Source organism: Hypanus sabinus, chromosome 1 (genome assembly GCF_030144855.1).
Source record: "Hypanus sabinus isolate sHypSab1 chromosome 1, sHypSab1.hap1, whole genome shotgun sequence".
Lineage (NCBI taxonomy): Eukaryota > Metazoa > Chordata > Chondrichthyes > Myliobatiformes > Dasyatidae > Hypanus > Hypanus sabinus.
This window is the reverse complement of record NC_082706.1, coordinates 40,960,782-40,982,928: the sequence shown is the minus strand read 5'-3', so window position 1 is coordinate 40,982,928 and position 22,147 is coordinate 40,960,782. Positions and strand designations below refer to the sequence as shown.

At 47.7% G+C, this 22,147-nt stretch overlaps 1 protein-coding gene across 4 annotated transcripts in view; it reads right to left on the bottom strand.

Annotated features, from left to right (window-relative positions):
- The window catches only part of lipeb (lipase, hormone-sensitive b), a 72,446-nt gene that overhangs the window by 7,342 nt on the left and 42,957 nt on the right, over positions 1-22,147 (bottom strand). For 2 of the 4 annotated variants that reach the window (XM_059968170.1, XM_059968178.1), the window contains exons 4-10: positions 17,704-17,849; positions 16,262-16,447; positions 12,914-13,063; positions 10,022-10,166; positions 5,034-5,261; positions 4,186-4,365; positions 2,392-2,490 (exon numbers count right to left, since the gene is read on the bottom strand). In XM_059968170.1, the coding sequence (XP_059824153.1) occupies positions 2,392-2,490; positions 4,186-4,365; positions 5,034-5,261; positions 10,022-10,166; positions 12,914-13,063; positions 16,262-16,447; positions 17,704-17,849 (1,134 nt within the window). The remainder of the gene's footprint in view (positions 1-2,391; positions 2,491-4,185; positions 4,366-5,033; positions 5,262-10,021; positions 10,167-12,913; positions 13,064-16,261; positions 16,448-17,703; positions 17,850-22,147) is intronic. The other 2 variants (XM_059968186.1, XM_059968195.1) reach the window with 1 other exon arrangement.

The following is a 22,147-nucleotide window of genomic DNA, read 5'->3' as shown; positions in this document are numbered from 1 at the left end:
ATGAAAAACTTACTTACAGCAGTATCACAGGCACAGAGCGTCATACTGTGCGTTTGGAGTGAGGGGCGAGAGATTTAGAGGGAAGCTGAGGGGGAACATTTTCCTGAGAGGGAGATTGGAACCTGATGCACACTGCCTGAAGATGGGCTGGAGGCAGAGAATTTAACAACACCGAAGAGCACTTGAATGAATGGCTGAGGTACAGAGAAGGACGCAGACTGAGTGTTGAATGTTGATGGTCAGCATGAATGAAGTGGGCTGGAAGACTTGTATCTGGCACAGCTTCAGAAAAGAAGGATGTCCCTTTAGAACAGAGATGGAGGAATTTCTTCAGCCAGAGGGTGGTGAGTGTGTAGAATTCACTGGCACAGACAGCTATGGAGACCGAGTCATTGAGTATATTTTAAGCAAAGGTTGATAGGTTCTTGATTAATAAAGGTGTCAAAGGTTACGGGGAAAAGGCAGGAGAAATAGTTTAAGTGGGATAATAAATTAGCAATGATGGAATGGTGGGGCAGACTCAAAGGGGTGTGGCTATTTCTTCTACTGTCTTATAGGACGATCTGTGATTCTGAGGTAGTCTGTTGTTATCACTACAACTACTGTAGAGACCAGTGATTACTGCATCTAGAGTGATATTTTAATAATCCTAACTACAGTTCATTCTTGTGTCCTGGGAAGGGTCACTTCTCTAGAAGGAAGTCTGTATTGCAATTTCCCACACCATGAAGCTGCCTGTATTGCAACTTCCTGCAACATAAAGCCATGTCATCTTTATCTGTGTCAGGAAATATGAGTTAAAAATAAAATAAAATTTGCATTTATGTATTTACTTATTCGTCCAGTAGAGGTTCTGAGGGAAGACCCGATGGAAGTCTGTAAGATTATGAGAAGCATAGAATAGGCAGCTGGTAAGTTTTGGTAACTGCAGCCATGAAATTAAACGGCACTTACTTCTGGGGAGGGCAGCAATGACAAATTTAGATAAAATACTGAAGAGCAGAGACATAACATTGTCTACAAGGATTCATATAGTCAACTCTATGGTATTTTCAGTTGTGATGGTATGGCTGTGAGAGCTGGACTACGAGTAAAGCTGAATACAAAAGAATCAATGCCTTTGAACTTGGATGCGGGAGGAAAGTGTTAAGAGTTCATTGGACAGCAAGAAGATCCAACAAGTCAATCCTTGAAGAAATTCAGTCAGACTGCTCACTAGAGGGCTTGATTATTAGACAAAAGCTCAAATATTTTGGCCACATCATGAGAAGACAGGATTCCTTGGAGGAAACTCTCATGTTAGGTTGAGTAGAAGGTAATGAAGCAGAGGATGACAGAGGCTACGATAGATAGATAGATAATATAACTCAGACAATGCCTTTTTGGGATCTTAGAGAGGCAGTTTCCAACAAGAAGGCTTAGTGTGCAGGAAGTCACAAAGAGTCGGACTTGACTTAACAACTGAACAACAAGACCTGCTCAGCCCATTACAGTATGGCTGTGGGGGTAGAGGGTGCAGAAGAGGTTCATGGATTAGAGAGCATACTATATAAGCAGCAATCTTGACTGGTGAGGCTGAAGGGAGACACGGTAGATTATGAGAGGCATAGATAGTGTAGCTGCCAGTATCTTCTTCCCACAGTCAAAATGTCTAAATTTGAGAGGGCATACATTTAAGGTGAGGGGTGCGAGTTCAAAGGAGACGTATGGAGTAAGATTTTGTTTTAAACACAGAGTGCTGGGTGCCAGAGGGTTCTGTGAGAACAAACCTTACTTTGTAACTGGGATTGTTGGATGGTGATTTGTGAATTCCAGAAGAGAACTTCCCAACATTTCCCGAAGAAAAATCTCTGAACTTGGCCCAACATTGAACTACAGAAGCCAGGGTGATGGGAGGGCATTGGGTTGAACTGGTTGAAATGCCCCTGCTCTTCCCACTAAAGTACTACCATCAGAAAGGAGATACAGCAGCTCATTCAACGCACATTTTAGGACAACTTCTTCCACTCTATTATCAGATTTCTGAGCAGTCCATGAACACTACCTCACTATTTTAAGAAACAGATTTTTAAAAAATATATTTCTTATTGTAACTTATAGTAATTTTTTTGTGTCTTGCATTGTACTGCTGCTGCACAACAACAAATTCCATGACATATGTCAGCGATAATAAACATGGTTCTGATTCTGCTGCCTAGCATGCGGTAGGTTCAATGGGGAGGCGGGGGACCGTGCAAGGAAATTGTCTGGGCTGTACCAAGGTGGAATGGCACGAGACTCAAGGGTCAGGAGAACGGACAAGGAGGCAAGCAGGGACACAGGCAAGGGGACAGAGATCAGTCAGTGCAGGTAACGGCAGAGAGGGAGAGACAGAGACTAAGAGGCTCCTACCAGAAGCTAGACAGTTAGATACCACAGGCCTCTTGAGACGTAGCAGAAGTACCAAGAGGTTCAGAGGTCGCCTGAGGTAAGCCCACCACTGCAACGCCACTGGAGAGACAAGACAGAGCTCAGTGGCAGACGGAGAGGGGCACGGAGACAGGACAAGGTTCGGGTGGGACTGTATTGGACAGGGAGGTAGGTGTCAGCTGCCAAACTCTTTGCCCCAGTCTTCAGTTTGCACTGTTTCTGGGGGAAGTCCCAGGGAGCGACTCAGCCTTCCTCTTGACCCCCCTCCACAAGACCTGCAACACCCTACCATCTCTAGTCCACCTAAACCTTCCACACCGTCACCCCACCTCCCCAGCAACACATCCTCGACACACGTGCACAATGCATGCATAGATTCACAGACACATGGACAAACATGAGCACAGATAGACACGTCACTCATGCAGTTGATATTTAGTTTGTCCTGCTGAAGAGTCTTAGCCCAAAATGTCGACTGCTAATTTCCCATCTCAGATGCTGCTTTTGAGTCCCTCTAGCAATTTATGTGTGTTGCATGCACCCATATTCTGCATGTACACACCTACAAATGTCTGTAGGTAGTGGTAGAACCTATAACAATACATGGGCCAATGTGGAGAGCGAGTTCCTTGCCCATTGAATGGGTTTTAACCACATTCTGCATCAGTTACATTATCCCCACTAATGTCATTTAAACCCTTCTGCTCCCTTTTCAAGATTTGAACTCAGGTCCCCTGCAGTAGAGTTAAGCTCCCTGGATTACTGGTCCAGCAGCTTAACCACTGCACCACTGTAACCTCCACACTCCTCACTCGTACACAGAAAACACCCAGGGCATTGAAATTCTGAGGTCAAACTTAATTAATGAAAAACATTTTTAAAAAAAATTGTAACAAGAAAAAAACTAAAGAAAATACTCAACATGTCAGTTAGCATCTGTGGAGAGGTAAACAATTAACTCTTACTTTCTTTCAGAGTTCTCAGCATCTGCAGCTTTTTATTGTTTTTTTGTTGCAGCAGTTGGCAGGCGTGAGACTCAGCCTGCTGGTAAGATGTTCATGAATTGGGGAAATGGTGGCAGCGTGGCAGGGAGGTGGCCTTTTGCTTGAAGGTGGTCAACCCGCAAACGATTCCCTCTCCACTGGAGCTGACTGACCTGGTGAATGATTTTGCTCTGCTACCGATACAGATACCAGGGAGGTGAGGAGGACGGGTGGTCGAGGAACCCTGGGATCTCGGGAGTTTTTCAGGATGGTGCAGGTTACAGTGTGGGAGAGGAGTGGGCTGTTAGGTGTAGCCGTTAGGAAGTAGGAGAGATGGTGGGCAAGGTTGAGCTGAGGTGAGATGCTTCACCAAAGATGAGATTTGGGATGATGGGATTCAAAGTTTGGGAACTGTCTGGAATGAGCTCGGACATTAGGATGGATGAGGTAGCGAAATCCTGAGACGGAGGGAATCCTGACGACAAGAAGGTTGGGGGAAGTTAATTCTGGGAATGACGCTTGTCAAGGGGATGGGGTGGATTCTGTGTACATGGAGGGGAGAAGGGGCTTTCCATGAGCACTCCGGAATGAAGAAGTGTCCAGGGATGAGCTTGGGTTACTGGCAAAAAAAGGGGGAGTGGCGATTATGTTGGGAGGGGTGGTTTTCGGGAATCAGGAAGGAGCTTGGAGAAGGGTGTGGAGGAGATTCCTGGGAACATGGCATACAGTTCTCAAAGGAGAGGGGCTCCTACTGAGGGGAAAGATTAGGAGGTGAGGAACTGTTAACACTCACCGGGTCTGCCGCCCACCCTGTGGGTCTCGAGCAGGGAGTTGATCCAGGCTGATGCCCCCAGGCGTATCTCCCTCAGGATCAGGGCTGTGTCGTTGCGTACTGCCCTGAAGGGGTCTACCTTCTCCGGGGTGCATGAAGTGCAGGAAGATGACGACGAGGAGTTGGCTGCTGGCTCCAGACCTGTGAAGGAGAATGGACTGAGCTTGGTGAACAGGTACAAGGGAGATTCACCCATTACCAGTGACACCCTGTGCTTTCTCCTTACCCAACCGGGACAGCACAGAGAGAGGGCCTTCAGCCCAACCCATCTATGTCAAACCCTACGCCCACCTATGCTGATCCCACTTCACATACTAGCACAATCCTCTCCGTGGCCCTCACCGCAATGTGTCCATGGTCCATGTGTCCGTTCTCAGCCTAGTCTGTTCTCTATCACCTCGCAGCTTATCCCCCCACCCACCTTCCCCCGATCATCTCCCAGCGTGAACTCTTTCCTACCCTTCCCCCACCCCTACCACCTTCTAATACTGGCTTCTGCCCCTTTCTTTTCCAGTCTTGATGAAGAGTCTTGGCCTGAGACGTCAACTCTCTATTCCCATCTATAGATGCTGGCTGGCCTGTTGAGTTCCTCCGGCATTTTCTGTGTGTTGCTCCATATGTTGTGGCTTATACTCAGTGCTCCCAATAATGGCGAAGTCTCTCCAAGGACCACCCCCACCCCCCCCGGCAACTCAACCCCTCTAACCCAGGTAGTGTGCTGGCAAGCCTCTTACTCTCCCCACAGTGAATCTTTTTGCAAGCCCACCACCGCAGGCAGCTCTTACCACAACGCACCCCCCAGGTCTTACCTGCATAGGCACTGAGGCACTTGGAGAGGACGCTGAGTGGCAGCAGTGGATCGATGAAGGTGAGGAGACGGGACGGCGAGGCAGTGGCCTGGAGCAGGGTGGCTGGGTAGGCAGCCATAATGCCGTCCGGCAGTCGGACGCCATAGGAAGCAGCCTGCATGCAGACGGTGATGCAGAGGTTCCCACCTGCGCTGTCACCTGCCAGGCAGATCCGTTCTCCCGTCGAGCCTGAGGGAGAGGAGAGGAGGGTGAGGTAACGAAGGCACGAGGAGTCAGTCTGTGAGGAAAGGAGGGTCAGGTAACTGAGGCAGGGGGAGTCAGTCTGTGAGGAGAGGAAGGTGAGGTAACTGAGGCAGGGAGATTCGGACTGTGAGGAGAGGAGGGCGAGGTAACTGAGGCAGGGAGATTCAGTCTGTGAGGAGAGTAGGGTGAGGTAACGAAGGCAGGGGGAGTCAGTCTGTGAGGAGAGTAGGGTGAGATAACTGAGGCAGGGGGAGCCAGTCTGTGAGGAGAGGAGGGTGAGGTAACTGAGGCATGGGGAGTCAGTCTGTGAGGAGAGTAAGGTCAGGTAACTGAGGCAGGGAGATTCCGTCTGTGAGGAGAGTAGGGTGAGGTAACTGAGGCAGGGAGATTCGGTCTGTGAGGAGAGTAGGGAGAGGTAACTGAGGCAGTGAGATTCAGTCTGTGAGGAGAGTAGGGTGAGGTAACAGAGGCAGGGAGATTCGGTCTGTGAGGAGAGTAGGGTGAGGTAACTGAGGCAGGGAGATTCAGTCTGTGAGGAGAGGAAGGTGAGGTAACTGAGGCAGGGAGATTCGGACTGTGAGGAGAGTAGGGTGAGATAACTGAGGCAGGGGAGTCACTCTGTGAGGAGTGTAGGGTGAGGTAACTGAGGCAGGGAGATTCGGTCTGTGAGGAGAGGGGTGAGATAACTGAGGCAGTGAGATTCAGTCTGTGAGGAGAGTAGGGTGAGGTAACAGAGGCAGGGAGATTCGGTCTGTGAGGAGAGTAGGGTGAGGTAACTGAGGCATGGGGAGTCAGTCTGTGAGGAGAGGAAGGTGAGGTAACTGAGGCAGGGAGATTCGGTCTGTGAGGAGAGTAGGGTGAGGTAACTGAGGCAGGGAGATTCAGTCTGTGAGGAGAGTAGGGTGAGGTAACTGAGGCAGGGGAGTCACTCTGTGAGGAGAGTAAGGTGAGGTAACTGAGGCAGGGAGATTCAGTCTGTGAGGAGAGTAGGGTGAGATAACTGAGGCAGTGAGATTCGGTCTGTGAGGAGAGTAGGGTGAGGAAACTGAGGCAGGGAGATTCAGTCTGTGAGGAGAGGAGGGTGAGGTAACAGAGGCATGGGGAGTCAGTCTCTGAGGAGAGTAAGGTGAGGTAACTGAGGCAGTGAGATTCAGTCTGTGAGGAGAGTAGGGTGAGGTAACTGAGGCAGGGGGAGTCAGTCTGTGAGAAGAGTAGGGTGAGGTAACTGAGGCAGGGAGATTCGGTCTGTGAGGAGAGGAGGGTGAGGTAACTGAGGCAGGGAGATTCGGTCTGTGAGGAGAGTAGGGCGAGGTAACTGAGGCAGGGAGATTCGGTCTGTGAGGAGAGTAGGGTGAGGAAACTGAGGCAGGGAGATTCGGTCTGTGAGGAGAGTAGGGCGAGGTAACTGAGGCAGGGAGATTCGGTCTGTGAGGAGAGTAGGGTGAGGTAACTGAGGCAGGGGAGTCACTCTGTGAGGAGAGTAGGGTGAGGTAACTGAGGCAGGGAGATTCAGTCTGTGAGGAGAGTAGGGTGAGGAAACTGAGGCAGGGAGATTCAGTCTGAGGAGAGTAGGGTGAGGTAACTGAGGCAGGGGAGTCACTCTGTGAGGAGTGTAGGGTGAGGTAACTGAGGCAGGGAGATTCAGTCTGTGAGGAGAGTAGGGTGAGGTAACTGAGGCAGGGGAGTCACTCTGTGAGGAGAGTAGGGTGAGGTAACTGAGGCAGGGAGATTCAGTCTGTGAGGAGAGTAGGGTGAGGTAACTGAGGCAGGGGGAGTCAGTCTGTGAGAAGAGTAGGGTGAGGTAACTGAGGCAGGGAGATTCGGTCTGTGAGGAGAGGAGGGTGAGGTAACTGAGGCAGGGAGATTCGGTCTGTGAGGAGAGTAGGGTGAGGAAACTGAGGCAGGGAGATTCGGTCTGTGAGGAGAGTAGGGTGAGGTAACTGAGGCAGGGGAGTCACTCTGTGAGGAGAGTAGGGTGAGGTAACTGAGGCAGGGAGATTCAGTCTGTGAGGAGAGTAGGGTGAGGAAACTGAGGCAGGGAGATTCAGTCTGTGAGGAGAGTAGGGTGAGGTAACTGAGGCAGGGGAGTCACTCTGTGAGGAGTGTAGGGTGAGGTAACTGAGGCAGGGAGATTCAGTCTGTGAGGAGAGTAGGGTGAGGTAACTGAGGCAGGGAGATTCAGTCTGTGAGGAGTGTAGGGTGAGGTAACTGAGGCAGGGAGATTCGGTCTGTGAGGAGAGTAGGGTGAGGTAACTGAGGCAGGGAGATTCAGTCTGTGAGGAGTGTAGGGTGAGGTAACTGAGGCAGGGAGATTCAGTCTGTGAGGAGTGTAGGGTGAGGTAACTGAGGCAGGGAGATTCGGTCTGTGAGGAGAGTAGGGTGAGGTAACTGAGGCAGGGAGATTCAGTCTGTGAGGAGTGTAGGGTGAGGTAACTGAGGCAGGGAGATTCAGTCTGTGAGGAGTGTAGGGTGAGGTAACTGAGGCAGGGAGATTCGGTCTGTGAGGAGAGTAGGGTGAGGTAACTGAGGCAGGGAGATTCAGTCTGTGAGGAGTGTAGGGTGAGGTAACTGAGGCAGGGAGATTCAGTCTGTGAGGAGAATAGGGTGAGGTAACTGAGGCAGGGGAGTCACTCTGTGAGGAGTGTAGGGTGAGGTAAGTGAGGCAGGGAGATTCAGTCTGTGAGGAGAGTAGGGTGAGGTAACTGAGGCAGGGGGAGTCAGTCTGTGAGAAGAGTAGGGTGAGGTAACTGAGGCAGGGAGATTCGGTCTGTGAGGAGAGGAGGGTGAGGTAACTGAGGCAGGGAGATTCGGTCTGTGAGGAGAGTAGGGTGAGGAAACTGAGGCAGGGAGATTCGGTCTGTGAGGAGAGTAGGGTGAGGTAACTGAGGCAGGGGAGTCACTCTGTGAGGAGAGTAGGGTGAGGTAACTGAGGCAGGGAGATTCAGTCTGTGAGGAGAGTAGGGTGAGGAAACTGAGGCAGGGAGATTCAGTCTGTGAGGAGAGTAGGGTGAGGTAACTGAGGCAGGGGAGTCACTCTGTGAGGAGTGTAGGGTGAGGTAACTGAGGCAGGGAGATTCAGTCTGTGAGGAGAGTAGGGTGAGGTAACTGAGGCAGGGAGATTCAGTCTGTGAGGAGTGTAGGGTGAGGTAACTGAGGCAGGGAGATTCGGTCTGTGAGGAGAGTAGGGTGAGGTAACTGAGGCAGGGAGATTCAGTCTGTGAGGAGTGTAGGGTGAGGTAACTGAGGCAGGGAGATTCAGTCTGTGAGGAGTGTAGGGTGAGGTAACTGAGGCAGGGAGATTCGGTCTGTGAGGAGAGTAGGGTGAGGTAACTGAGGCAGGGAGATTCAGTCTGTGAGGAGTGTAGGGTGAGGTAACTGAGGCAGGGAGATTCAGTCTGTGAGGAGTGTAGGGTGAGGTAACTGAGGCAGGGAGATTCGGTCTGTGAGGAGAGTAGGGTGAGGTAACTGAGGCAGGGAGATTCAGTCTGTGAGGAGTGTAGGGTGAGGTAACTGAGGCAGGGAGATTCAGTCTGTGAGGAGAATAGGGTGAGGTAACTGAGGCAGGGGAGTCACTCTGTGAGGAGTGTAGGGTGAGGTAAGTGAGGCAGGGAGATTCAGTCTGTGAGGAGAGTAGGGTGAGGTAACTGAGGCAGGGGGAGTCAGTCTGTGAGAAGTTGGGGGTGGAGTTGGGAGCTCAGAGAACAAGTTATGGCATGGCTGGGCTGTTTGCACAGAGAGACCAATAAGGTACAGCGGATAGACGCTAGCTTCCTGCCCCATAGAGCTGGGTTCAATTCTGAGCTTTGGCACTGAGTTTATGTGTGATACATGTAATATAAAGAAGCATTACATTGATCTTGGGCTGAAGGGCTCATACTGTACTGTAGAACACTGTGTGTATGAGAGAGAAAGTGTGTACATATCTACGTAGCACTACTGATCCAATTCACGGGAGACTGTCAGCGGAGGGGACAGATGACTCACCCCAGGGTGACCTCAATGATCTCCTCCAGCTCTGCAATGGAGAGGAAATGCTGAAGATAGCCATGTCTCGTAAACTAGGTAATCAGTGAGGCCCTGGTCACAGTTTGGCCACTTATCCTGTCCTGCTGTGGCTGACTTGCCCCAGGTCTGTCCCACTTTCCTGCAGCCTGCAAACATCCCCTCCTCTGTGATCCTTCAAACATTCTTCCAAAGTCATGTCCTGGGAGTATGTAGTGGGACAGTGTGGAGGAAGTTTTACTCGATTTCTCACCCCAGGAGTGTGATGGGACAGTGTGAAAAAAGCTTCGCTCTGTGTCTGACCCTGGATATGTGTGATGGGACGGAGTGGAGGGAGCTTCACTTTGTGTTTGACCCGGGAGTGTGCGATGGGACAGTGTGGAGGGAGTTTCACTCTGTGTCTGACCCCGGGAGCATGTGATGGGACGGTGTGGAGGGAGCTTCACTTTGTGTTTGACCCCGGGAGTGTGTGATGGGACGCTGTGGAGGGAGATTCACTCAGTGCCTGACCCTGGGAGTGTGTAATGGGACAGTGTGGAGGGAGATTCACTCAGTGCCTGACCCTGGGAGTGTGTAATGGGACAGTGTGGAGGGAGATTCACTCAGTGCCTGACCCTGGGAGTGTGTAATGGGACAGTGTGGAGAGAGATTCACTCAGTGCCTGATCAAGCAGATGCACAGCCAGCACGCTGCGTTCTGCCTCACTGTACGGCCCTGTGCTGGATGTGCTTTGGAGTACCTACCCAACAAATGGCAGTTTTTCACTGCCCAGCAGTATGCAAAAAAGCAGTCCTCGAGGGCCCGAGGGAAGGGGGCTTCGGGTGCCAGGGAGTAATCGATGGACAGAATCGGTGAGGCCAACTCGTGGGACCAGCTCCTCAGGTAAGGCTGAAACAACACAAAAATAGATGGGGTCAGCAGAGTGGGATGCCAGCATCACATGGAAGGTGGGGGGCACAGGATGTTCCACATTGACGTAGGAGAGGACAGAGTGGGAAGCAGATACACAGACATAATAGAGCAGGTCCTATCTTCCAAGTGTCAGCTTTAAGTACGGGGGAGGCGAGGGGATGAGAGAGAGGGATGCCGAGAGATCATAATCATGTGCTACCTAGGACTGTGGTGGGAAAAGTAGTTCTCTATCCCAAGAGTGTGTAATGGGACAGTGTGGAGGGAGCTTCACTCTGTGTCTGACCTCAGGAGTGTGTGATGGGACAGTGTGGAGGGAGCTTCGCTCTGTGTCTGACCCAGAAGTGTGTGATGGGACAGTGTGGAGGGAGCTTCGCTCTGTGTCTGACCCCGGGAGTGTGTGATGGGACAGTGTGGAGGGAGCTTCGCTCTGTGCCTGACACAGAAATAAGTAATGGGGCAGTGAGGAGGTGAACACTCTAACAACATATGTCCTGTTTAAGTGTTACAGCAATTGAAATGTGCAGGAATGGAAGAAGCTGCAGAGAGTAATGGACTCAGCCTGGATATACCATGGGCACATCCCTACCCACCCATGGGTAGGGGCTGCCCCATTAAAGGAACATTCATCATTCACAATCCCCACCATGTCATCTTCTCTCAGCTCTAATCAAGCAGGAGGTAAGAAGCCTGAAGTCCCACACCACCATGCACAGAAACAGCTACTTCCCTTCAACCATTCGATTCTTGAACCAACTGAGGCAACCCTAATCACTGCCTCAGTATAGCAACACTAGAACCACTTTGATTACCTTCCACAAAATTGACTATTTTTGTTCTAATTGTATTCTTTCTTGTATAATTTATGTTTTTCTTGTGAATGTTGTGTCTGTGATGCTGCTGTAGTAAGGTCTGCAATGCACCTGTGCATACATGGACTTGTGCAGATAATAAACTTGACTTTGATTTTGTTAGGGTACAACATAATGGCACAAGCATCAAATTCACCAGTTGCAGGCAACCTATGGCTCCACTCCCTGCCTTTTTACTCTCCTCATGATCTAGCTAATTCCTCCTACACCCATACCCCAGTCCCATCACACGATTTCCTTTCCCTCCTCCTTGCACTTCATCTACCCATCGCCCACACATCCCTTCCCCTGGGATCCTTCCTCCTATTGCTCCCATCTGCCCTTCCCACCTTTCTTACTTGGTTCCCTATTCCACCTTCCTCTCCCGTCAGATTCCACCATCTTGTTCCTTCTGCTTATCACCACCACTGGAACGTAGAACACAGAACAATTCAACACAGGAACAGGCCCTTTGAACATGTGTGCTGAGCTAACTATAGTAACTATAGCCCAACTAAACTAACCCTTTTCCCTGAATGTGGTCCATATCCCTCCATTACTTGTACATTCATGTGCCGATATATGCTTCTTAAAAGCTTCTATTATATTTGTCTCCACCACCATCCCTGGCAGCACATTCCAGCTCCCACCAATCCTTGTAAAAAAAAACTTGCCCCAAGTTTCTCCCTTGAATTAGCCCTCTCCCTGCTTAAATCCATGTCTTTTTGTCTTTCTAAATCCATGTCTTTCTAAATGTTCCAAAACTATAGCAGCTTTATACTCTAACTTGTGCCTCTCTTAATTCTATAAATCTCTGCTGCTGCAGAGAAAACAACCCAAGTTTGTCCAACCTCTCCTGAAAGCTCATGCCCTGTAATCGAAGGAGCATCCCATTGAGGTTCTTCTGCGCCCTGTTCGAAACCTCCACACCCTTCCCGCATGGAATGACCCGAAGTTAATGCACTGGCCCAGCTAAGTCCTAACTAGAGGTTTATAAAGCTGAAATGTAACTTTACAACTCTTGAACTCAATGCCTTGATTAATAAAGGCAAGCACTCCATGTTTACCACCTTATGGATTTGTGCAGCCACTTTCTCTAGACTTGGATTCCAAAATCCCTCTGTACAACAATGCTGTTAATGACCTTGCCATTAACTGTGTACAGTCCCTTCACATTTCACCTCCCAAACAGCAAATCCTCAAATATGACTCAGTTGCTCTTTCCACTCTCCCTCTCCTCCATCCATCTATCATCCCACCTCACCTGTAGCCAGCCATCACCTCCCATTTCTTGGCCCTTACCCCCTTCCCCCTTTTCAGGCCAGATGAAGGGTCAACAATCAAACTGTCAATTGTCTTTTCTCCCAGCCAACAGAGATGCTGCTTGACACGTCGTGTCACCCATGGTGTCATGTCCTCCCCAAACCCTCACAACAAAGTGAGATAGATTCTTGCATAGCAGGGGAATTAAGGGGTTCTGGGGAACAGAGTGATAGCTCGAGCCTTGACAGAACACACGGCCGGCTCTTGCTCCTGTTTCTTACTTTCCCTTATATGCCATTTGGTCCATTGATTTCCGTTGTTACACAGAACAATCTGAACCCCATTGATACTCCCTGCAATCTGATCTTCCTGACCTTCCTCTCCATTTCTACCCACAACCTCTCCAGGATATACCTCCTCATCACATACTAATGGCAGCAGCTGATCAACCCACGCACCCAGCATGCTGTTATAATGTGGGAGTGAACTGGAGCTCCCGGGGGAAGCCCACAGGGTCACAGGGAGAATGCGCAAAATCCACGCAGACAAATAGACATGCCGGGCCAGATGGTGTACACCTGCTCCTATTTCTCATCTTCTTATTGTTCTTACCTCGTGTGATTTGGATGTTTGAGCCACAAACCCTCCACCGTGGAAATGGACGATCAGGAACCTGGACCGCGGCTCCACCTTGCTCTTCAGCCGCTTGTCAAGGTGGTTTTGTGCCTCTGGCTTGCAGAAGCAGTTGAGCTCATCGCTCTCCTGGCGTTGGTGAAAGAAAGATGAGGATCGTTAGTGTGGTGAGGAGAGATGCTGCTTCCTGCTGGCCCAATGACCCATCCCACATCCAGCTCTTTCCCCAGGACCCTCGGGTTATTTCCTTTAAGGTAGCCCTCCAAACTCCTTCAAGTGTCACCACCTGCTTGTTGCCCTGCTCCCTTCGTGAAGTCCTGAGCTCTTATTGCATAGAAGAGTTAACCTGAGTCGATCAGACATAGGAGCAGAATTAGGCTATTCAGCTCCACCAATCCGTCATGGCTGATTTATTTTTCTTCTCAACCCCATTCTCCTGCCATATCCCCAGACCTTCTGCCATCTTTAACTAATCAAGAACCTATCAACCTCCACTTTAAAAAATGCTCACGATACTCCAATCTTTTGCTATGGATACTGGGTTTTAAAACTTCCCCTCCACCTCTTCCCCCCCTTGTTTGGCTATGACAACGCTTGATTAAACTTGCTGTCTACTTGTTTTTTCATGGGGCTAAAAAAAACCTTGAAAGCATTCAAGTCGCACACGCACATGCACACACACACGCACACACACACACACACACAACTCCCCCCCACCCCCAGCAGACGGTGTGTTGCTTCAAAATTCCAAAATTCACGGTCTTCTGTTTCTCCCATCTAGCGTCTATCACTTGTATCCATCCCTCTACACCTCTAACCACCAGTACTTTACAGCCATCCTACCCTGCAAAAACTCAGGGAGGTAGCACCCCAGCAACCCCATATCCTCCTCCCACCCCGGGGTGTCCTGTATATATACAGGACATTTGATTATGAAAGAAAACAACAATTTATTTGATCACATATTGAAACTATTTACACACACACACACACACACACATATATGTATTCCTTGTTGAGTATTTTGTTGGCAGTCTCAATGCTAATAGCTAAATGCTAATGCAAATAGCTTTTCTGTTTCTTTTTCAAACTTTCCTTGTACTGTGATGTGGCTTGCTTGGCAGAGTTGAGCATTTTGCCGGAAGTCTCAATCTCACAGCAGTGTGTGTCAATGAATTTGTTAATTTTGCAAGACATCAGATTCACAAGATTCACAATTATATTATAGCATTATATCATGGGGTTGTTTTTTAAATTCTATTACAATTTTCAGCAAGTCCACAGGGAGTTTGGCCTCATCACGTAAGACATCAATAGAGTAGCTCCTCAGCAGCGAGCCAGCTAGTTTAAATACCGTTAGCTATGCTAATGAATGAATGACACCTGTTAAACTCACCTCAACATGTCTTTTACAGTCATTTAACCCACCACGGGCAATAGAAAAGTCACTGTTGCAAACAGTGCAGCGAGCAACACTGTCATTATTTTTGACCCCTATTAGGCAGGGATACACTTTAGTGTAGTCTGGGGTGAAGTACGTTTTATACTTTCTTTTTTTGGAATACTCTGCCATGGTGCTGCAGGACACTAAACTGAACTGATGGACAATGAAAGAGAGAGAGAGGTCGACTGTAAAGCCCGCCCACAGAGAAAACTGATAGGTCTACCTAGCACAAAGAGAGACCAATCAGGATGCTCTCTCTGTCACTCGCTCTCTCTGTCTGTTCTCTCCTTTTCACTCACTCACTCTAAAAAAAAAATAGATGTCCGGGATACTGTATATAATTTGCGGGCATCAGGGAGCCGCTATCAATATGCGGGAGACTCCTGGAACTTCCAGGAGAGGTGGGATGTCTGACTTTATAACTTCCTGTCAGTCACCTATGTGCCTGGCATCACTTTATGGACTACAATTAATCTTTTAAAATTATTATTGTATTCTTTATCTTATGGTGCTTTTTGTGTACAGCATTGGATCCGAGAAACAAATAGTTTGTGCTCCTTTACTCGTGTACTGGAAATGACATTAAATAATCTTGGATCTCTTGTGCAGGATGGAGACTGTAGTTATTTGAGTCCATGCCAAACAACAGAAAATCTGCAGATGCTGGAAATCCAAGCAATGCACACAAAATGCTGGAGGAACTCAGCAGGCCAGGCAGCATCTTTAGAACAAAAAAGTACAGTTGACATTTCAGGTCAAGACCCTTTGGCAGGACTCTTGAACATGGAGACACAGGCTGACAGGAAGGTGAAGGAAGTGTTTGGGCTCCAGGTGTGCGACACCTGGTGGTGGTAAATGGTACTGCAGGCCTCCTTGGTCCCCTGCTATGGTACTCCAAAATGTCACCGGTTCACACTCCAGTCCGCTCTCTGAATCAGTCCCCACACAATGGAAGGACGTGACCACACTACCATTCAAGCATGACCTGTGGTATTTTGGTCAGTAAAACTAAAGGACTGATGGTTGACTTCAGGAAGGGGAAGGAGGACAGACATGCATCAGTTTACTTTGGGGGATTGGTGGTGGAGAGAGTCAGCAGCTTTAAATCCCTGCGCGCTAACATTTCAGTGACCTGTCATGGGCCTAGCACACAGATGCACTCACAAGGAAGGTGTGCCAGTGTTTTTACTTTCTTTAAATTGTTAATATGCAGGACAAATAAGAGTGGAAGCAGCACCGATCCCTGCAGCACACCACTGACCACAGGCCTCCTTTTGCTTCTTACCAGCCTTACATTCAAGGTTAGGTGTCCACAAGCAGAAAGAACCTTAAGACAAGGGTGCAGAATTAAGCCATTCGTTCCTGGCTGATTTAATTTTCCTTCTCAATCCCACTCTTGTGCTTTCTCTTATAACTTTTGGTGAACTGCTAATTAAGAACTTACCAACCTCTACTTTAAATGTAGCAAATGATTTGGCCTTCACAGCCATCTATGGCAATAAATTTCACAGATTCACCACCCTATAGCTAAAGAAATTTCTCTTTTTCTGTATTCTAAAGCAACATCTCTTTATTCTGAGGCTGTGCCCCTTAGTCCTAAACTCTCTTAGAACTGGAAACATCCTCCCCACATCCACTCTGTCCAGGCCTTTCAATATTCGATAGATTTCAGTGAGATCCCCCCTCATTCTTCTAAACTCCAGTGAGTACAGACCCTGAGCCATCAAATGGTCCCCACACATTAACCCTTTCATTCCCTTGGATCAGATTCATAAACCTCCTCTGGACCCTCTCCAATGCCAGCACATTCTTCTTTAGACTTGGGGCCCAAAACTGTTCAGGATACTCCACACATGCTCAGATCAGCACCTAAGATGCAGTACCTGTCCTTCTCGTAGCTCGTAGGAAATGAGCCTCATCTGCACAGGTCCTGGTCCAGAGTGAGCTACAGGAGGTGTAATCGTCACCATCAGGTTAGGGTCCACCAGTAGAGGCAACTCAAGGTGGTTGGGTGGGATGGAGAGAATCTTGTTCACGCGTACAGTAGTGGACGTGAGGGTCACCAATGACTGTTGGGCAGAAAATTACAAGGAACATAGAGAATAAGTAGCTGGCAATACATTCAGCAATTATATACTATATACACTATATACATAGGACACACGCCCAAATACCGGTCTAATTCCTAACACAAGATCAGCTGAATTTATTGTGTACAGAGTGGTGTAGGACAGAGGGACCCAGGTACATGGTTCCCTGAATGTGGAGACACAGACTGACAGGATAGTGAAGAAAGTATTTGGCCTGCTGACTTTCATTGGTCGGGGCAGTGAGTACAGGAGTTGCAATGTCAGGTTACAAGACATTGGTGATACTGCACTTGGAATGCTGTGTGCAGTTCTGGTCATCCAGTTATAGGTAGGATATATTTTATTTAGAGATACAGCACAGAACAAGCCCTTCCTGCCTAACAAGCCGTACCACCCAGCAACCCACCTAATCACAGGACAAGTTACAATGACCTATTAACTGGTATACCTTTGGACTGTGGGAGGAAACCAGAGTACCTGGAGGAATCCCACACGGGAGAATGTAAAAACTCCTTATAGATCACTAGAATTGAACTCTGAACTCCGGGTGCCCCGAGCTGTAATAGCTTTGAACTAACTGCGATGCTACCGCGGTTAAGGATGTCATTAAGCTATAAAAGGTGCAGAAAAGATTCATAATTACGTTACTGGGATTGGAGGGTTTGAGTTATAGGAGAGGCTGGGGCTGTGTTCCATGGAGAGAAGGAGAGAGGTTATCACATGGAGGTTTATAAAATCATGATGGCCGTAGATAAGATGGATGGTCACAGTCTTTCTCTCCATGGTGATGGAGTCTAAAACCTAGGATTAAGGTGAGCGGGAAAAGATTTAATGGGGACTTGAGGGGCAAATTTTTCACCCAGAGAGTGGTGACTACATGGAGTGAGCTGCCAGAGGATGTGGTGGAGGCAGGTACAATTACAACATTTAAAAGACAATTGGTGGGTGCGTGAAAAGGAAAGGTTTAGAGGAATATGGAAGAAAGGGATGATCTTGGATGGAAATCTTGGACACTAGTTGGACTGAAGGGCCTGTACTCTTACAGCATGAATCTATCACAATTGATCATGGACAGGAACCAGACTCGGGCTTAGGTGGGTACCTTGGTGGGCATGGACAGGTTGGGCTGAAGGGCCTACTTCAATGCTGTGTGACTGACCTGAGTTTACACAAGTGTTGAGCCACCACTCGGTTGCCTCAGACTCGGTGAGCAGGATGGACATGGAGGAACTTACCGCAAGGATCTCGGTCTCGGTGATGTTCCAGAAGGCCTTCCAGAAGTGCACGTCTAGGTTCTGCGTGAGTCGTTCGAACTCAGCACCACGCAGCTCAGGATCAATGGCGTACTTCCCACTGGTGAAGATGGAAGTGGCAGCCATGCCTGTAAAGGCCCAAGTGAAGCATTACGCAGGGGAGTGCCTGGAAGAAAGTAATACCCTTCCGCACCCACACTGGATACGCCACCACAAATTCTATCGCGACTTCAGGTTTGCCTTCCCCAAGCCCACTGCCAGTGAAGACGTGAAGGGGAATGAGATGAAACTGGTGTTCCCCTGAACTGGGAGCTGGTTGAAAGTTCCCTTGTATATGGGATGGCAGAGTAGAAAGAGCCGCTGTTCTCAGTTCCAGACACCTAGGTTTGATCTCGGCCTCCAAATCTGTTAATGTGTGGCGTGCGTGTCTGGGGGGGTGGGGGGGGGAGTGGGGAGATTGCATGTTCTCACTGTGACCCCATGAGCTTCCCCTGGGACCTCTGACATCCCACCAGCTCTCTCTCTCTGGCAACCTCTTCCAGCTACTCACCACTGTGGGTGATGAAAACCCCCCTCAGATCCCCTCTTATCCCTTCCCCTAAATCTGTGTCCTCCAGTGTTCTCACTACTGATACAAGTTTTCCTGCAGTCTACACTGTCTGCAGCCCTCATAGCTTTATATGCAGCAATCAGGTCCCTCTTGACCTCTACGGGAGAACATTTGCAGAGGGCTGAATAGCATCCTTTACGTATCATGAGAAAATATGAAAAAGACTGAAAAAAACACTAGCTAAAGGGAAATTCAGTATCCATTCACTATACCTACTCTGTTACAGAAAAGGTGTCATTAAACTGGAAAGAATGCAGAAGAGGTTTACGAGGATGTTGCCAGAACTCGAGGGAGTGAGTCAAGCAGATAGGTTGGGCAAGTTGGGATTTTATTCATTGGAACATAGAAGAATGAGGGATGATTTTATAGAGCTGTATAATCATGAGGGGCATAGATAGGGTGAATTCACACAGCATTTTTCTCAGGGTTGGAGAATCAAAAGTAGGGGCAACAGATTTAAGGCCAGTGGGGCGAAATGTAATAGGAACCTGAGGGGTCACTTTTTCACCCAGAGGGTGGTCCCCGTGTGGAACAAACTGCCAGAGAAAGTGGTTGAGGCAGGTACATTAACAACCTTTAAAAGGTACTTGTATAGGAAAGGTTTAGAGGGATACAGGCCAAATGCAGGCAAATGCAACTAGCTTGAATGGGAATCTGGGTCAGCATGGGTCAGTCAGGCTGAAGGGCCTGTTTATATACTGTATGAAAACAATTAAGCTTGACTTTGACTTTAAGAGGATGATTAGAGGGTTAAACATGTGGGACAGACTTCAAAGTTTTGAAGCATAGACCAAGTGTGGTGAACAATCCAGTCCAGTGTTAGCGGTTAAACACTCACCAGGAAACAGTGGGAGTTAGTCAGGTGATTGGTACAGCACAAGAACTAATCATGCACTCTCCAGACAAAGGTTCCTTTGTGCAAATGAGAAGCAGACCATTAAAAGTAGGAAGATTACAAAGAAATCTTCTATGCTGATGCACAGAACGGTACAGCACAGGAATGGGTCCATCAGTCCACCATGTAGTGTTGAACAATTAAGTTAGTAATTAAATGCCTGACTAAGCTAGTTTTTTCTGCCCAGACATTGTCCATAAGCCTTCATTTTCTGCACATTCACGTGTCTTTGAACAGCCCCTTAAGCACCTCTGTCACATCTGTCTCTCTCACCACTCCTGGCAGCACATTCCAGGCACCTACCACACTCTGTAAAAAAAACTTGCCCCACGCATCTCCTTGGAGCTTACCCTCCTCACCTAAAATGGATGCCCTCTAGTACTAGACATTTCAACCCTGGGAAGAAAGATCCTGGCAGTCTAGTGTATTTTTGCCTTCACAACCTTACAGTTTTCTATCAGGTCCCGCTTCAACCTTTGCTTCTCCAGAGATAATAACTCTAGTTTGCCCAATCTCATCTTATGCACTTGCCATCGAATCCAGGCACCATCCTGGTGAACCTCTTCTGCACCCTCTCCAAAGCCTCCACATCGTTCCTGTAACAAGGCAATCAGTATCAACCAGAACTCAATGCAATATTAACCGAAATTGTATAAAGCTGCTGCAACATAATTTTCAGATTCTTGAAATCAGCACCTTGACTAATAAAGGCAAGTATGCCACACACCACCTTTACCACTTTCAGGGATTTGTGGACTTGGATCCTGAAATCCCTCTGTTCATCAACACTGTTAATCAATACAGTACATTCCTTTACATTTGACCTCCCAAAGTGTAATAAAATAAAACAAATCTATCTCAGGATAAAATGTAAGGGCAGTCAAATGCCATCCTTTCGCAGCTATCATCGGGCAGGTGGTACAGAAGCCTGAAGTCCTGCACTACCAGGTTCAAGGACAGCTACTTCCCTTCAGCCATTTGGTTTGTAAACCAATCAGCATAACTTTAATCACTACAGTTTAACAACACTATAACCCTTTTGATCACTTTGCACAGAGTGGACTTCAATTTTTTTGTTTTAATTATGTCCTTTCTTGAAAAAAATGTGTATAATTTATGTTTAATGTATATTTTTCTTGTTAATGCTCTTTATATGATGTTATGTGCCTGTGACGCTGCTGCAAATTTTTCGTTGCACCTGTGCACAGACATACTTGTTCATATCCTTCCATTCTCTGCACACCCATGTGCCTATTGAAGAGGTTCTTAAACGCCTCTATCTTACACTCCAGCCACCCATGCTCCTAAACTCAACTTTGAGCTTGTAAAATATTTATATAAATATATTGAGATGCCTCTACTACCTCGCACAGTAAGAATAACCCACGCTTGCTAAATAAATACTGTGAAAAATTTCGCAGGAAGAATAGTTCATGTCCCACTGCCTTAATCAAATTAAATGTCTCAACTGGAAGGTCATAAAATATATTGGTAAATGGTTAATTAGATAATAAGGTACAAAGGCCATAAAATAGATTGGGAGGTCAAGAGTCCATAATTATTATTCAATCATCTTACAACAGTGGGGTAGAAGTTGTCCTTGAGCCTGCTGATACATGTTTTCAGGCTTTTGTATCTTCTGCCTGATAGGAGAGGGGAGGAGAAGAGAGAATGCCCGGGTGGATGGGGTCTTGATTACGCTGGGTGCTTTCTCGAGGCAGTGAGAAGTATAGAAGATAAAGTAATGGTACGCACTTAAGACAGACGAATCTCCAGAAACAATAATCTGCACCCCAAGTTATCGAGAAAAAGAAGATTGGAGCAGGACTTATCAGGTGCTAGTTGTTCCTTAAACGATGTTCATCCAGGTTGGAATGAGAATTGTTACATAGCACTCCACTGTTTCTGAAAACTGGTCTCCACATTATAGGGAGCATATGCAAGTGCTGGAGAGCGTGCATAAGAAGATTACCAGGACATTGCCTGGGATGAAGCATTTCAGTTTCTAAGAGAAACAGGAGAAGCTGAGTCTGTTCTCTCTGGAGTGGAGGAGATTAAGAGGGGATATGATGGAGGTGTATAAAATTATGAGGGGTATGAATAGGGTATCACCGCTATGGAGGGGCAATGCAAAGTGTCAGAAAAAGCTGAAAAAAGTTGCAAACTCAGGCAGCTCCATCATTGGCACTCGCCTCCCCAGCATCAAGGACATATTTAAAAGGTGGTGCCTTAAAAAGGCAGCATTCATCATTAAGGACCCCCATCCACAGGACATGCCCTCTCTTCATTGTTACTATCAAGGAGGAATTACAGGGGCCTGAAGACATACGCTTGACACTTTAGTAATAGCTTATTCCCATCCACCATCAGATTTTTGAATGGACAATGAACTCATACATCACTGCACCATTTTTGCTCCCTTTTTGCACTGCTTATTTATTTTGACATTATGTAGATATTTTACTGTAACATGTATTTTTATTATGTATTGTTCTTTGCTGCTGCCATAATACAACAAACTTCATGACTTCTTCCAGAGTTATTAAACCTGATTCTGATTTCGATCCAGAGAGTGGTGGTTCCCTGGAACACACAGCCAGAGAGAGCAGTGATAGCAAAGTCAAGGACCGCACTGAAGACAAGTACAAATGGTATTTTAGGCTATGGACCATGTACTGGGAGATGGGATTAATATTGATGGATGTGCACAAGTCAGTATGTACAATGTGAGACGAACGGCCTGTTCCTACGCTGCCTGACTAAGATTCTATGACCGCTCATCTGCCCATCTAATATTAGGCCTGGTGCCATTAATAGAGTTAGTTACTAAGGAGAGCATACACGAAAGGCATGCTGTTGACAATATTATCTGAGGTGGTTAAGGAGATTCAGCTTGTCACCGAACACTCCAACAAGTTTCT